Here is a 15,360-nt window from a genome sequence, read left to right on the forward strand (position 1 = left end):
TGAGGATGTCACAGGGCCGCAGCTTGTGTGTTGGTTGGGCCGCAGGTTGAGAACCACGGCCTTAGTCTCTAATACATTAGCATTGGAGGTGCACTGGATCAAGGAAGGTAACTTGACTGCCTAGGAGGTTGGGTGTGTTTAAAAACCACCACTGGCAGGCTTCCTAGAGGTAACTCCTTGCTAAGGTGCACGTACTCTGCAGCAAGACTCCTGCGTTCTGCAGCTCTCCAGTGCAGTTGGTTGGGGATTCTCCAGCTGTTCCAGAGCCATTTAATTACAAAAAGAGATTTCTCTTGAAAATGGAAATAAGTAATACAGTCACTTCAGAACCCTTTGTTACTTTGATGTTAAATTCAATTTATGTTGCTCCTGGTCTTTTCAGTTTGAAGCATGCTGTGGCACTTGATATTGAAAATGCTAATTGTGACTTTTGACACCTGGGAAAGTGAGAAGGAGGTATTTTGGGTTTGTGAGACACGTATGCTCGCTAACTGAAGTATCAATCAATAGTGAAATAGTTAATAAGTTTTGCCTCATGAAGTCTGAGTCAGCATTCCTTTAAAGTGTATACGGATTTTTTCAGGCTGCTTGCAGACTGAGCAAGTCATCACTATATCAGTTACTTGGGCAGTCTGGAAGGCTTTTTTCCAACTGTAAGAGCTAGAAAGTAGTGTGGGGGTGGGGAGAGGTGTTTGCATTTTTAAGAAACAATCTTAGCTTCTGAATTAGTTCTCAGGCAGGGGGTGGATTCTGCTGCACCTTCTATGTTGAGAACAATGGCATAGAGGAGGGCTCTGTGCATACCAGAGGGGTAAATGACACTGACTTCGACAGACAACTACATCTTGCTGTGTCTCATTAGGCCTCTGTGGTGCGGAGGAAGAGCAGGGGAAATGCCGCCGAGGAAGAGGAGGAGCATCCTTATGAGCTGTTGCTTACTGCAGAAACTAAAAAGCCGCTTGCAGTGGATAGAAAAACAAAAGGTAAGAGATGATACAGAAAGACAGCAATGCCCAGACTGCCTGGGTTGGCAGATGTAACCAGCATGTAGGAGGCACGAGGGGAGGAATTTGATCCTAGCTATTTCTCTGGTTCGGATGGCTGGATTCTGTGCTGCAGTTATGTTCCCTTGGTAATTTGTTTCCATTCTCAGGGGAGAGGGTTAAAATATTCCTGCCTCAATATCTACATTAAGAGAAGGTTTTTTGCCCTTCAGGCAAATATGAGATCCTAGGGACTTGACCCATTGAACTGTAAAAATTAAAACACTGGAATCTCGCGCACACAGCAAGCGAAACAGGAACAAGAAAGATCAAAATGAAAGAATAACCAATCAGTTGCCATTAGGGAAAAATCCTGGTCAAGTGAGTCAAACAAATACAAGTGTGTAAATACTGATGGACCAGATCCTCAGCAGGTGTAAATCTGTGTCAATACAATGGTGCCAATTCATGTCAACTGAGGATCTGGCCCTGGTATCACAATCCGAAATCAACAAATGCACCACTGGCTGTCAGAGCCAATTAGAAAAGTAAATTAGCAAAGGAAGAAAACACAGATGAAGTAAGCCACTGTTAGGCGCCAGTTTAAAATCCAATCATGCTATCAGATTAAACACTGCACTTGGCCCTCTTCCCCCAGAGGGACCTTCATTTGGTGGTTTGTGGGATTTGGGAACCTGGAGCTGTTTACACCACCCTGTATTTTGTAGATGGGTATTGTTGCGTTTGGTTTTCTTTCAAGGAGAGCTTTTTAGGTGAAAGATCTGCTCAGTGTTCAACAGAAACAAGCAAGAGATATGGGGAATTTAGTTGTGATTTCCAGTCTAAAGCCGCAAATGTTTCATCCTGAGACTGAATGAATAGTAAATATGACTTAGTGTTATGACTATTGCTTGCTTGCCCTCCAGAATCTCACTCCTCCTACTAGTCTGTTCACAGATGCTAGTTTCCACTTCTTGAATGCTACTGGTAATCTCTCACACGCGCACGCACACGCTCAATGCCAAAGAGGTCATTGATTTTTCCCACCAACCTTTGCCAGAGCTATTTGTAGTCTGATGCAAAACTGCAGTGGTTTTCAGGTTGATGCTTCACAGTCCCAAATTGGAGAAGTCCTTGGGTGGTGATTGAAAAGCTAGCTCATGTCTTCTAATGCTTGGCTTGAAAGGTTTGATTCATGTTGTTCAGCTGCTGCTGGACTTGTCTTTTCTGTAAGCTGCCAATGACAATACTACTCCTTCTTCTTGCTCTGGTCCGTTTGCTTTACATGCTAGTGCATAAATAAGCATTGGATATGGAGGTGTGTGTAGTTACATATGCACAATATAATGAACTGTTTAAACTATGATACATTAATGTGATTCCTTGCACAAACGCATGGAGACTTAAGTTCAGATCTTGATCCAAGGTTCTCCCCCTCAGCCTGGCATGAGCCATGAGTACTGCAGAGTCTTTGGGCCCAATCCCTTAAAAGAGGGAGGAGTTGATGGAAGCCCCTTGTCATCCATTTAGCTGAATAAGGAGCCAGAGGAATCCTGATTCCTGTCTAGTCCTCAGCCAGAAGGATAGTAGCCTTGAATCCAGGTTGGAGCTCTGGGGATGTCTCATTGTGGTTCTAATGAACCTAAAGAACCCCCCTCCCCCACCCCTTCTCCATTCGGATGAGAGCAATCCAAAAATCTAACAGTGTTTGTTTGGTTCTGAGACTCTGTATTGGTTCCTTTCATTTTGGATTGAAATAGTTTATTTAGATCTAGCACCAAGAGGTGGCTCAGCTCAAGTGGTGGGTAGGGGCTGCTGTTAGAGGAAAAGGGGTCTACCAGTGCCTTTCTCGGTACTGTATACAAGAATCTGAATGCAAGAAGCAGCAGTAAGCTTGGGGTGGGAGGGAGAAAGGGTAGGACTTGATCATCTCTGCTCCTGTTCTCTCTCAGCACGTGGTGGTGGGGCCGGGGGGGAGTGTTAGCAGAGCAGTCACTATCTTTCCAGTACCCATATTACTGTCGTCCTTTTTAAATGGTGCTTTTTGTCACAGCTCTTACCTTGAAAGTTAATGGATCAGTTTTTAAAGTAGTGAGATAATGTGTGAGACAGCAGTATGGCAAGGCTACAGGTTTTGCAGTTTTTCTCTGCCTGGCTAGCTCTCCTCATTCTGCAGGAACAGCAGTGCTCTTGCATGATCCAAATGGCACAGGGGTCAGTTACTCAGTGCATCATTTAACTCCAGGTGCTTGACAGCTCTTGGTTTGTGTTTAAGGCACAAAGTGCTGTTTTTAATGGTACTTTGCTTCATTTATAATATTTATAACTGCTGCCTCCCTTCTTGCACTGCTGCTTTCCATCTTGTGTCCAGTCATGACTGCACATGTGTTCTTAGCCCCTTGGCCCTGATTTCCTTTTGTGAGTGGATTAAAGCTCTCTAGCACTGTCAAGATTCACCTGATGCTTTGGGCAGAGTTTCAGATCTGGTTTAGTTTGATCTAAACCAGCTTCCCATCTCGTATGGCAAGGAATTTTGACAAGGCTAACGTGTATAGAAAGTTAAGCTATGTGATGAAAACTAAGTCAAGTCCACTGGCATGGTCCTCCCTGTGGATTGGTCAGAGGGGCTTGGTAAAACTTGTCAGATACATCATCGAGAACAGGTGGAGGAAAAACATGCCCAGGTTTTGATGTGGTGTTTTTTTTCCTCCTCTTAGGGGAATCGCCATCTTCAGGTGCTGTCAGCAGTCACCAGCTTCAGGTAGGAGTGACTTGGTTCTTTCTGATACAAGAGAAGCAAAATTTTCTTTTGACATCACAATTCTGTCTTTCCTGGGAGAGAGCAAACCACAAACTGTGTACTTCACTTTTGTGGGAGAGACATGAGTCTGCCTTTGTACTGCTCAGGATTGCTTAAATGCCTAAGAGCAAAACAGTACTGCTATCTCCTTGTAACAGAAACATTCCTTAACTGCACCTTCTTTAAGGTGGAAAAGTCATTTCCTGTAGTATTTTTGGGGGGAGGGAGTGCAGAAATAAAATGCAAACAAGCTCACAAAGTAGGGCTGCATTCTCTCAGGGTGATGTGATGTAAATTCTGTCCAGCATGATTCCTGCTTTACTAGGTGTAAACACATGCCTGTGACAAGCTTTTCCTGTTCTAGGCACAAATACTCATATTTATAGTTTGGGCAAGTGAGTGTTTCTGCTTCCAATTTATTGCAAAAATAATCTTCTGCTAGAGCCACTGGTTGTGCATTGTGAGGCTGTCTGCTCCATCTCACCCAGTTGCTCTGGTCTCGTCTTGTTGCCACAGAAGATAGACTTGCATGCAATTTTTGTAAGAAACTTTGTGGCATGATGCATTATAGTGGGTCCTTGCTGGGCAGGGGTAGGGAAGGGAAGATCCACCCTATAAAATGCCACTGTTAATCTTTGGATCAGGAAGCAGGGGCAAAAAGAGTATAGAGAGCTTGATGCTTTTCATCCAGGGGACATGTGATAAGCTCTCCTGGGTATATAGAAGGGAGACTTAAACTTGCTTTGGGTGGGGAAGGCAAAAGGAGTATTTTTAGAATGGTTTAACGAGGAAAGTTTGGCTTGGTGAGTATTTCATGTTTGAAGATACCAGACTGCTGGCCAGAGAGCTTTCTTAAATTCAGCTGTTTGGTTCTATACCAGGACTGAGTATCTTCATCTGCACCATGTCTGTGTGTTTTGATTTTTAAATGATTTTAATTGTACGTTTAATGTACAAACGAGGCGGCCTCTGCCCAAAGAGGCTTACATGCTCCATTAGGTGTTAGTCAACTCCTGTTACGTGTGAAACCTTCAGTGAAGATTGAATACAAGGGCAAGTGCAGGTGTCTTTGTATGTGTGTATTTATAATAGTTACTAAATGAGTTAAGAATATAAGAATGACCATTCTGGCACCATATTCTGTCTTTTGATGCTGGCCAGTGCCAGATGCTTCAGAGGGAATGAACAGAAGAGGGCAGTGTTAAGTCATCCATTCCTTGTCATCCAGTCCCAGCTTCTCGCAGTTATAACTGAAAGTCTCTATGGACAAAATGCATGTTACTAGGTTATTTTCAGAATTAAACCTTGAGTATAAACAGGGGACATTTTCAAAGGCACAGACGAGTTGGGCACCCAGTTCCCACCACATTGTCCTCTGTGCCTCTGAAAATCTCCCCGTGTTCTAATTAGTTCCCTCAGATGTTCTGCTTTGCTACCTATTCAGCAGAGTGGGAGCAATGGTTGGCATGTTTTTACCATTGTAGTGAAGATGACCATACTGGCTGTAAGACTGGAATAATCTAAGGTGTATTTGCAGGCCAACCCCCGAAAAGGCACGTCTTCCCAAGATGGTCAATGGCCATTGAATCGCCAAGGTTCTTCCGACCTCTCTTATAGCCATTCTGAGCAATATCCAAACCCCGAATCATGCATGATTGAGACCTCAACAGGTAAGGACTTGCTCTGGTTGTGCATTTAGCCCCAACAGCAACCCTGCTTCTGTGCTTATCTGTGAGATTTTTAGTACTGGTTTGTAAGGTCAATGCTCTGAAATGTTCTTTCCCTCAAGGCTTTCATCTCTGCTTATCCGCTCTTCTCTGCAAGTGTCACTACCCCCATTTTGCCTTCTTCCTCCCTGGGGTATTTCTGTCCTGGTCTTGGGGTTGGTGCTTCATTTGAAGAGGCTGAATGGGTGACTGTGCTTTCCCTTCTAACAGAGGCCCCTTTGTTAGTCTTTGGGAATGGAGATTGGCCAGTCTGCTCTGTGTGGGCCCAAGTGTTCTAGCATGTGGCACAAGCTATTGCCAGCTGCCTTTCTGCCTTCAGACAGAAATGCCATTAAATGTTAAACTGGGGCGTTGACAAAATGAGGAGTTAGGAATAGAAAAGGAATGAGAAGAAAAAGGCTGCTAAGGCCATCAAGACTTACTGTCTAGTCTATGCAGTAATTTCCCCTGTGGTGGAACTGGTTACCATAGAGTAAATGATTTGTTATGATTAAAACAGGGTTCAACCTTGCTGTGTGTATGGTTGGAACTAGCTTAATGTATTCCTGGTTTGTTACAACCTTGTATCCTTGCTCAGGGATAAATTGAACACACAGTCTGGTCCTGCAGTACTTTAGCATGGTTAAGCGTTGGGACAGCCCCTAGCAGCGTAAGATATAGTGTAGGCAGGACCTTAGAGATCTTGTAACTGGAGAGATGTTTCCTCTTCCATCCTATTAGCAATTTCATTTGCAAACTTTACACTGCATTTACATGCATCAATGGTAATTTCCAGTTACCTCACTTCCTTAGAATTTTTAACCAACTTAATTTTCTGTTTTTTGGGGTGCCATACTTGAAATGGTCATAAGAGGGTAAGAAGTGTGAGCTACTTCAGTGGGCTGCCCTACTGGCTAACCTCAGTTCCTACTTGTGCTGCTGTTCTGTTCCCAGGCAGAAGCTGCCAGTTGTATAAGTTGTGTCTCTTGTATTTCTGTGGAACAAACAAATGTATAAGGGACTAAATAAAACTAATCAAACTCACGTTTGCAGTGTTGCTGTGGCCGTGTTGGTCCCGGGATGTTAGAGATGCAGGGTAAGTAAGGTAATACTTTCTATTGAACCATCTTCTGTTGGTGGAAGGGACAAGCTTGGGTGTTCCCCAGAGCTCTTCTTCAGGTCTAGAGAAAGTAACCAGAGTGTCTGAGCCAAATACAAGGTGGAACAGATCCCTTATGCGTGTATTTAGTGGAGACACTCTGGTTACTTTCTCTAGACCTGAAGAAGAGCTCTGGGAAACTCAAAAACATGTCCCTTCCACCAACAGAAGTTCAACCAATAAAAGATATTACATCACCCACATTCTCTGTGATTAAACTCATGTTAATTTTGTCCCAATGTCTAAAGTAGCTTCCACGGGTAAACTGCTAATCCAGTGCCTTCTTTTAGTTTCCAGGAAAAGGATATGTTGTTGGATCGTATAAATGCAACTAGTATTTGAAAATGAGTAAATCAACCCTATTGCTAAAAAGGAAGCCCGTGTGAAAGTCTGTTTCATTCCAATCCATAGTTGACTGGTTTTTAGTCACAAAATTCACTAGAACATTTGGCGCTGTTGATTGAGACTGGTCCTCCCTGTTGTGATCTTGGAGAGCTGGTTGTCTCAAACAAGTAGACAAGGACTGGATGGGCCTTGGAAGTGGACCTTCCCTGTCCCCTCTAGACGTTCTCCCTACACTTCAGAGTTGGACAAGTCACATTATCAGGGCATTTTGCACTAGTGCTGCCCCCGCTGTAATTATCTGCTGGGTTGAAGACTTCAGTCTTGAGGGCAGCACATTTCCCCAGCACTAAATTCAAGTGGTTATAATGTGTGTGTACTAGCAGTCATTGACAGGAGTATGATCCCAGACAGTTGACGAGAAAGTGGCAGTTCCCTCCAAGCATTTTAAAATCCTGTACAATTAGATTACACGTGTGCCATATGAATAAGGTGAGGGCCGCTCTGCTTCTGTGTGCCAGTTGGCAGTTGGGTTCAGTCAGTTATTCATGATTTATCCAGGGCACTGGTATTTGATATTAAGGATGTTAAAATATTAGTAGCAGAGGAATAGTGTCAGATTTCTGGGACAGTCAGTACTGCAAGCAGCTTGCTGCATTAATAGATCAGACCATCTTGTGTTTAGTGGTTAGTTAACAAGAGAGACTTTCTGGTGGAGTGAGATGTTACTAGTTTAAGCCCTCCTCTCCCTCCCCTCCTCCCCCCCCGCCCCCGAAGTGAGGAGGAGAAGTTGAGCTCTGAAGCCACCAAAGAAGAAATCAGCTCTTTTGGGGAAGGGATTTTGGAACTTTGCAGGTTAATTGCAGCCCAGCAATTTTCCCACCCCGCAATCTGAATCAAGAATAGGGAGGTGCTGCTCTATAGAACACTTTGGCCTTTATGGAAATGTATCAGATGTTCCAGGAGTGTCTGTCTGTCTGTCTTCCCCCACTCCTCCCCCCACCTCTCTCTCTCTCTCTGTCTGCAGGATAGGGTTAGCACTTCTCCTGGCCTTATATAGCAAGGCCTTCTTGTTAGTGTTAACGGGAATAAAACAACAAGGAGAGCTGCCAGATTGCATAAATCAGGGCAGTATTTGGAATTTCATAAATGCCGTGACTTTGGGTACAAGTTGAGCACTCAAACAATACTGAACTGTTCTCTATCGCTCCCTCTCTCTCTAGGGGAGGTGGAGTTTTGCTTCTCCTTCCGTGTTTTTTAATCTCTCTTTATTTCTGTCTCCATCCCCCTGAAGACCACAGGAGGAGCAGTGACAGCCGGAGCCAAGATTCGGCAGACAGCCAGGACATCCAGGTCCCAGAGCAGTTTTCAGGGTTACTCCATGGCTCTTCCCCGGTGTGTGAGATAAACGAGGATCCTTTCAGGCTCCTTTCTTCTGTGGCCAAAGGAGGCACGGAGGGCACAGGCCACTCACCTGCCATGCAGTTGGAGGATGTTGATTTACCTGTCTCTGGATCAGTACGGACCAGTTCTCCTGAGCAAAACCAGAAAGCGATCTACGCAAAAGTCCAGCCCAAAAACATCCAACAGGCAGAACCTGAAACTGCAGTGACTCCCCAAGTGCCGCAGCACCCTGGTGGTGCAGAGGAAGAGGGAGACAGAGGCGGTGCTGGGGGCCGAGCTCACCTAGGAGGCAAGCCCAAAGCAGAGCTCAAACTCAGTCGTAGCTTGTCCAAATCGGACTCCGACCTCCTGACCTGCTCACCGACCGAGGACGATGCCATGGGGAGCCGGAGCGAATCACTCTCAAACTGCAGCACTGGGAAGAAAAGGCTGGAGAAATCTCCGTCTTTTGCTTCGGAGTGGGATGAGGTAAGATTGACCTTGGCTTACTAATGCCTTAATGCTGGGAGTGAGCGTGTGTGCTGTATGAGTTGCACCGTACTCAATCTGTTGCGGGGAGAGAGTAAGTTGTGGGGCTTGAAGCATTATTCACCTTCCTTTGTGTTCACCCCAGCTTCTTTCATTATTTGCCTGTTTAATTACAATACGCCTTTCAGTGGTTAAATGCCAGGAGATAGGCATAATCAGAGCAGGCGTTCTTAAACATTTGGAAATGTTCATATCCTTGGCTTCACTTTTCTGGGCGTGTCCATCACTGTGCTTTGGACGGGTTTTGTGTTTGTAAAAGGAGAGTTGTCGTGTTAGTGTCCCCTTCACTACTCCTTCTCTTGGGAGTATCCCAGCCCAAAAGGGGGGAGGGTGGGTTTCCTTTCTAGGTCACCATTGCCTACGGTGTGTGCAGAAAGGGAGGTGGGTGAGGAGGGTGTGCTGGGTTCATGGGATGGGAGGCAGGGAGTAATTGGAAGGCTTTTTCACATTTATTAGATCTATCTAATGTCTTGAAGTGGTTAGTTCAGAGGCGGGTTAGAAGTCACTTTAGTGGAGTGCAAAAGGGAGGGACCCTTATTTCATGCTTAGGAAGTTGGCCTTAGTGAACCATTCAGCTGGGATTGTGTTCCTCCTGAAATTCAGCACTTCAGCATTACTGAAACATTCTTTGGAGATGATTCTATACTGGTAGAGCAACAGAACTATGTAAAAGATGAGCCCAGATCAGCCACTCCTTGTGCACTGAAAGGGAAAGCCTCCCTGGGAGAGAATCAGGCTCATGAAGGCTGCATGCGTGCCAGGCCTGTAAACGACTGGCAAAAGGGAATCCCATACTCAATGGGACATGTTCATGGTGTTCCAGTGAAAATATCCATGACCGTGCCCCTTGCTCGCTGTGTGTGTTGATTGGGGCTCAGCCTCTGTATAATCCAACTTAAGTGTTACCTTTTATTGATTACATGGGTGAAACTTGCCTCATGAAGAAGGGCTGTACTGAGAAAATGCTGCTAAACAAAAATCCTCCAAGGCAACTGGGCAAGTGTCTGTGGGCCTCCTCCTTTTGTTGAAGCACACTCCCCATCTTGCTTCCAGGAGAAGTTCACCCCCACTGAGTGTTCTTCCACAGCTGTCTTGGTTACAGCATCCGTGCAGTTATTGATAAGCTGGGTCAATAATGCCAAGGCTATCAGGGACTGATTCTTAAGCAGAAGGTTGGTCTGTTGGGACTCGGTTAGTTATTTTGCTGTGCTGCTGTCACATTTCATTTGAAATTCCTCCCCCCTGCCCTGATGGCTGTTTCCAGAGGAGCCCTAAACTTGGTAAGGGAAAGCTCAGCTCTCTGCCCTCTTTGGGTTTATGTTGTTATGGTGGTAGGACCTGTAGCAAGAGCGTAATCCCTGTTACAGCTTCCCTGCTTTGTATAGTCAGGTGGGCAAGCTTGAAAATCTATCTCCCTGCTTCCTTGCAGATGGATTGCAGGACCAGTTGCCATGTTAACACTGGACGGAACAGAGACACTTTAATCTACAGAGTGTCATGTAGTCCAGAGTGTCATGCAGACACATGCTGGTAATGGTTCAGACTAAGAAGAGAAATGGGGAGAGGAGGCTAGGGGCAGTGAATGTAAAGCATTCCTACCCCTTAATCTAAAATTAAACTGCTCTAATTTAAAACTTTATTTTCAAAACCGCAATGTTTGATTCTTTTTTTAAGGGATGTGTTGGGATGGAGGAGTTTTTATCTTCTGTATTGCAGCAGCATCTAGAGGGCCCAGTGAAGTTCAGGGGCCCATTATCTTTTCCCCACAGCTGTTGTCCCCTGATCATCTGTAGGATTTAAGTGTCTTATTGTCTTTTTTTATTATTATTTTCTTTTTAACCCTCCATGAGGCATCAGTGCTTTCCTTTATCCTGATCTGGGTTGTTTTCCCATGATCTCCTTCAGAGACATGACTGTGCTGGGCATTTGCAGGTGTTTGAAAGCTTGTGGTGCTCAAATTATGAATTGTAAGGGGGTTGAGTAGAGGGCCTAATAAATCTTCATCTCCGGATTCCTGGGACATCATGCCTGCCTCAGAATCATCATTTGTAATAAGACAATGTGGCTTAGTGGATAGAGCACTGATCTAGGGTGCAGGAGACCTGGATTCTATTCCCAGCTCTGCTGCTGACTTTGGCCCAGTCACTTTGCTCTGTTTTTTTTCCAATCTGTAAAATGGGGATAATGATGCTGACCTCCTTCGGAAGGTGCTTTGAGAGCTGAGGAAAAGGACTACGGAAGAGCTAAATACTGGTAGTTCATCAGGTGGGGGTTAGGTCACCTGGACCTGCTTAGTTTCTGCTCAGGAGAGGCACCAGTCAGTGCAACGTATTATAGGGGCAGGTGTGGAGGGCAGCTGTGCAGTGAAAAGTGCTCATTGCATGTCCTACATGCTTGGGCTAAGGTCTATATGCTCTTTGCAATTTTAAAATGTTTTGTATTCTATCATCCCTTCAGGTGAGAAATGTCTAACCACTCCCTTTTCACCAGCTCCAAAATTCACACCCGCAAGAGAAGGAAACAACCGTGGGAACTTTGTGTTGTGACAACTTAAATGGGCAGTAAAGAGACCGGTCTGATGGCAGTTCGAACTGTAGTGATGAGACTAAAGAACTCTTCAGTTTTCTCTCAAAAGTTTACCCATCCCCTGGATGGGTTAATGCAGCTGCTTCTGAATTAGGATGTGACTTACAGCCTCTGAATGAGTGTCTGGTTAATGTAAAATCTCACTGAGCCTGGATCTCTTCTGCCTTTGACTGTTGGCAGTGGGATAATCTCCCATCGGTGCATGGCAGATTTACACACGTTATTCCATTAATGTTAATATTTATGCAGATAGCTCCTGGGGAAGATAGCCCCTGTCTGTGTTGCTCTATGCAGTGCAAACATTAAAATCCGTCTCACCCAGTGGCTTTACTAAAAGTGGGCATGCCTCCTCTTGGAGTCAAGTGTTTCAGGAGTGACCTTAGTGACCTCATGAGGCAGATGGGACAGCAAAGCTGGGGGCAGAGAAGAGCTAAGCATGTGTTGCTTTTGGGCTATCTGATGGTGCCAAATAAGTCCATAGGTGGTGAAGAAAGAAGGTAAATTTTGCCTTGGAAGGTCTGATCCCTTCCCAGGCTCATCAATTTCTGTGAGCTCCTTCCCCAGATAGCTGAATCCCCTTTGTTTGGAAGTGGAAGGTGGTGCCTGTTTCAGCAAGAGGGTGGGATGGGGAAGCAGTGATTCACTTGGCAAAGATCCCTCCTGTTGCTGACTTGCAGTGGAGGGGAGGGTTAGCTCAGTGGTTTGAGCATTGGCCTGCTAAACCCAGCGTTTTGAGCTCAATCCTTGAGGGGGCCATTTTGGGATCCGGGGCAAAAGTTGGGGATTGGTCCTGCTTTGAGCAGGGGGTTGGACTAGATGACCTCCTGAGGTTCTTTCCAATCCTGATATTCTATGATTCCCCAACTCTGTGGCCCTGGTCCAAATAATATGATAATATTACTTTGTGCTCAGTGCTGCAAAAGAATTTGTTTAGTATCTGTTTCCTTTGTCTCCTGACCCTCTGGCAGTTTAATGTGAACATGAACACACACACACTCTCCCCCTCTGCTGTCATCATCTGATATAAACTCCTTATGAGCCAGACGTAGGCATTATCAAAGCAAACAGCAATGCAGCATTGGGTGGGAGAGAGGAGTGAAGCTGGCTTGATCCCCCATGTGAACGGGAATAAAGTTGGGTGAGAGAGGAACTGTATGAGGTAGAGCCTCTCATTAACATAAATATTTGAATCCTTCAAAACTTGGCTGAGGGCTAAAGTGATAAATTTATTTTTTGTAATTGGTTCATGAATATTTAGCAGCTATGAGATCAGCACACACCAGTCAAAGCACACTATGAATTTTATATGGGAGAATAAACTATGTTCATGTTTCGGAAGGGGAGGGGACCGTTTGGTGCCAGGTTGAGAGATGCTATCAGCCCAGCTTCAGGAGCATGTTCGATGATGCATCTGTTCTACAGCCGAGAGGGGAGGAAGGGAGAATAGTTTCAGATCTCATTCTGTGCAGTTCATATGCTTGGAAGAGCCTCCCGTTGCATGCAGGCAAATTGATAGATTGCCAAATGATATTTAATGGTTTTATCCAAAAGAGACCTAAGACACTTTATAAACTGGACAGAAATCAGTTCATCCACCTTGGAAATACAGCCACCTGGGTTGAAACATCTATTTAGTGTTTAACAGCACCGTGGAACAGTACATAACTTAGAATAAAGTAAAGAATATCCAATTCAAACTGTAGAGTGTATTTAGGTAGAGAAAAGATAACTGTGCAAACCAGAATTTGGCAGGACACTGGAGATAGAGCTTATTTAATGTTGTTAGACGCCTGTGTAAATGTAAGTTACTGCTGATTACCAAGATGTCTGTGTAAACAGGAACTGCCAAGCCTTTTTGGGTAGGCAGTGCGGTCCAGTGAATAGGACACAGGATTAGGAATCAGGAAGACCTGGGTTCTGTTCCTAGCGCTGCCGCAGACCTTCTGTGTGACCGTGGGCAAATACCACTTTCCTCCTTTGACTTATTTCCTCCTATGTCAAATGTGGGAAGGATGGTTCTCTTTTGTAGAATGCTTTGAGATGTATAGAAGAAAAACATTGTGGTTACTGTCACATTACTGAAGCTGGTGATAACCATGTTGAAGGATGTGGATCCTACCCTGTAAATGATAGGGATGTTTCATTTTTTCAAAGAAATGGCCTGATCAGTTAGACAGAAAATTCCTTTCTGTAGCAGCCTTTGCAGCAAGGCACTATAACCGTTGCCTTTGTCAGAGCATGCGGGCACGAACTGTGGTGACTAGTCTGGATCGGGGATTCTGACCAATTAGCAGTCTTAAAGCATTTGAATCAACTGTCTTTTGACCAGAAGACCTGGTATGTATAATTCCATCTCTAGAGATCTAATAAAGCAAACAGTGCCAGGATCCACAACCTGGTAGGTCTGGCTGGGCCCGGGCCCAGTCCTTCCAAGGCAGGTAGTATTTTTGTAAGGAAATCTTGGATTTTTGGACAATGGCCTCCTTGACTTGAACCGACTGTAAATAACCTTTTGCATCTGCCTGTTTTCTGCCTCCATTATTGAGCTTCGTCTCCCAGCCCCTTTTATCCCTTTAAAATCTTGGGATAAGAGTTGGACAGAATTTAAAAAGATCTGTGGGCCTAAGGATACCTGGTTTTCTTGAGTCAGGTGTAAAGTTGCAGTGATGCAAAGTTTTCCCGTTCTTTGAGCTGTTACAATACTCATAGAACCGCTTGGTAGACTTGTAGCATGTAATGAGCAGTTGGGTGAAAACTGTTCCTTTCCCTTCTTCCCAGGATGAATGCCCTGCTAAAATCCTGAACAAACAAAAGCAACTAGTTAACGTATGGTTCAGAAAACATAGAAATGTACTTGCTCTGGGAATAACTGCTTTCAGTGTGGGATTCTGTTCTATATAGGATTGATTTTTGGTTTGAGTTCACAGACACAGAAGTATGTTACAAAGCTTCTTGAGTGTTGTCATCCTTGCGCTGTAGACTTAGGGAAACTGAGATGCAGAGGTTATGGCTTACCCAAGGCCACACTGTGAATTGATAGCCTCGTTGGAAGTAGACTTGGGTTTCTGGAGTCCCAATCCTGTGTCTTCCATTCAGGAGCTAGTGTTTCTACAGCTATCCGGAAACCATTCTGTTGTTTCTCACCCAGGCTATATCGCAGATTGTTGTCCTCTGTTGTCTTACCCGTTTGGTAGATCTATTTGCTTATACTGAGAGAGATCCCAGTTCTAAGTGGAACTTCACCACAATAATTAACTGAACTTCCAGAACACTAATGGGGGGGAAAAACTTCCTGACTCTGAGATCTATTAGTCTGAGGAATAACCTCCCAAAGGAAGTGGTGGAAGCCCCATTGCTGGGCTTGAGTAAATGCTCTAAAATATACTGTAGAGAACCCAAAGGTTTCTGCATTTACTAGGGAAATAGATGACCTTTGGCAATAGATACTCTTAATCTCTCAACTCTTGGTTCTATGAGCCTATAAACATATAATATACAAGGATTTGAAGGGCTTATAAACAAGGATAATTATGTAGAGAGTTAAACTCGGAGCACTGGGATGAAATTAAGAAATGAAATTCCCTATGTGAGCTATCAGGTTAACAGTCCCGACAGAGCGATCTTATGGGATAGTCTCAAAGAGAAATGGGTAGAATCCCCATTGCTTCCAATATTTAAAATGAGACTAGGAAATGTAGGGAGCAGGCCCACGCTGGCCCAGGGATTTGAGTCCTGTGCTTTCTATAATAGATATCTTGTGTCCCAGTACGTCGAAGCATGGATTTTCATCTCCAACTCCTTCTTTGCACTCAGCACTTTGAATAGCATTACATGAGCTGCATTGATGTAGCT

At 44.6% G+C, this 15,360-nt stretch overlaps 1 protein-coding gene across 11 annotated transcripts in view; it reads left to right on the forward strand.

Annotated features, from left to right (window-relative positions):
- The window catches only part of ANKS1A (ankyrin repeat and sterile alpha motif domain containing 1A), a 158,673-nt gene that overhangs the window by 69,310 nt on the left and 74,003 nt on the right, over positions 1-15,360 (forward strand). For 9 of the 11 annotated variants that reach the window (XM_038379560.2, XM_038379565.2, XM_043500232.1 and 6 more), the window contains 4 exons: positions 863-983; positions 3,701-3,744; positions 5,321-5,453; positions 8,285-8,862. In XM_038379560.2, coding sequence (XP_038235488.1) covers positions 863-983; positions 3,701-3,744; positions 5,321-5,453; positions 8,285-8,862 — 876 coding nt within the window. Of the gene's footprint in view, positions 1-862; positions 984-3,700; positions 3,745-5,320; positions 5,454-6,542; positions 6,586-8,284; positions 8,863-15,360 lie in introns of those variants that run through there. The other 2 variants (XM_038379566.2, XM_043500237.1) reach the window with 2 other exon arrangements.

This window comes from Dermochelys coriacea, chromosome 21, assembly GCF_009764565.3.
Source record: "Dermochelys coriacea isolate rDerCor1 chromosome 21, rDerCor1.pri.v4, whole genome shotgun sequence".
In the NCBI taxonomy this organism is placed as follows: domain Eukaryota; kingdom Metazoa; phylum Chordata; order Testudines; family Dermochelyidae; genus Dermochelys; species Dermochelys coriacea.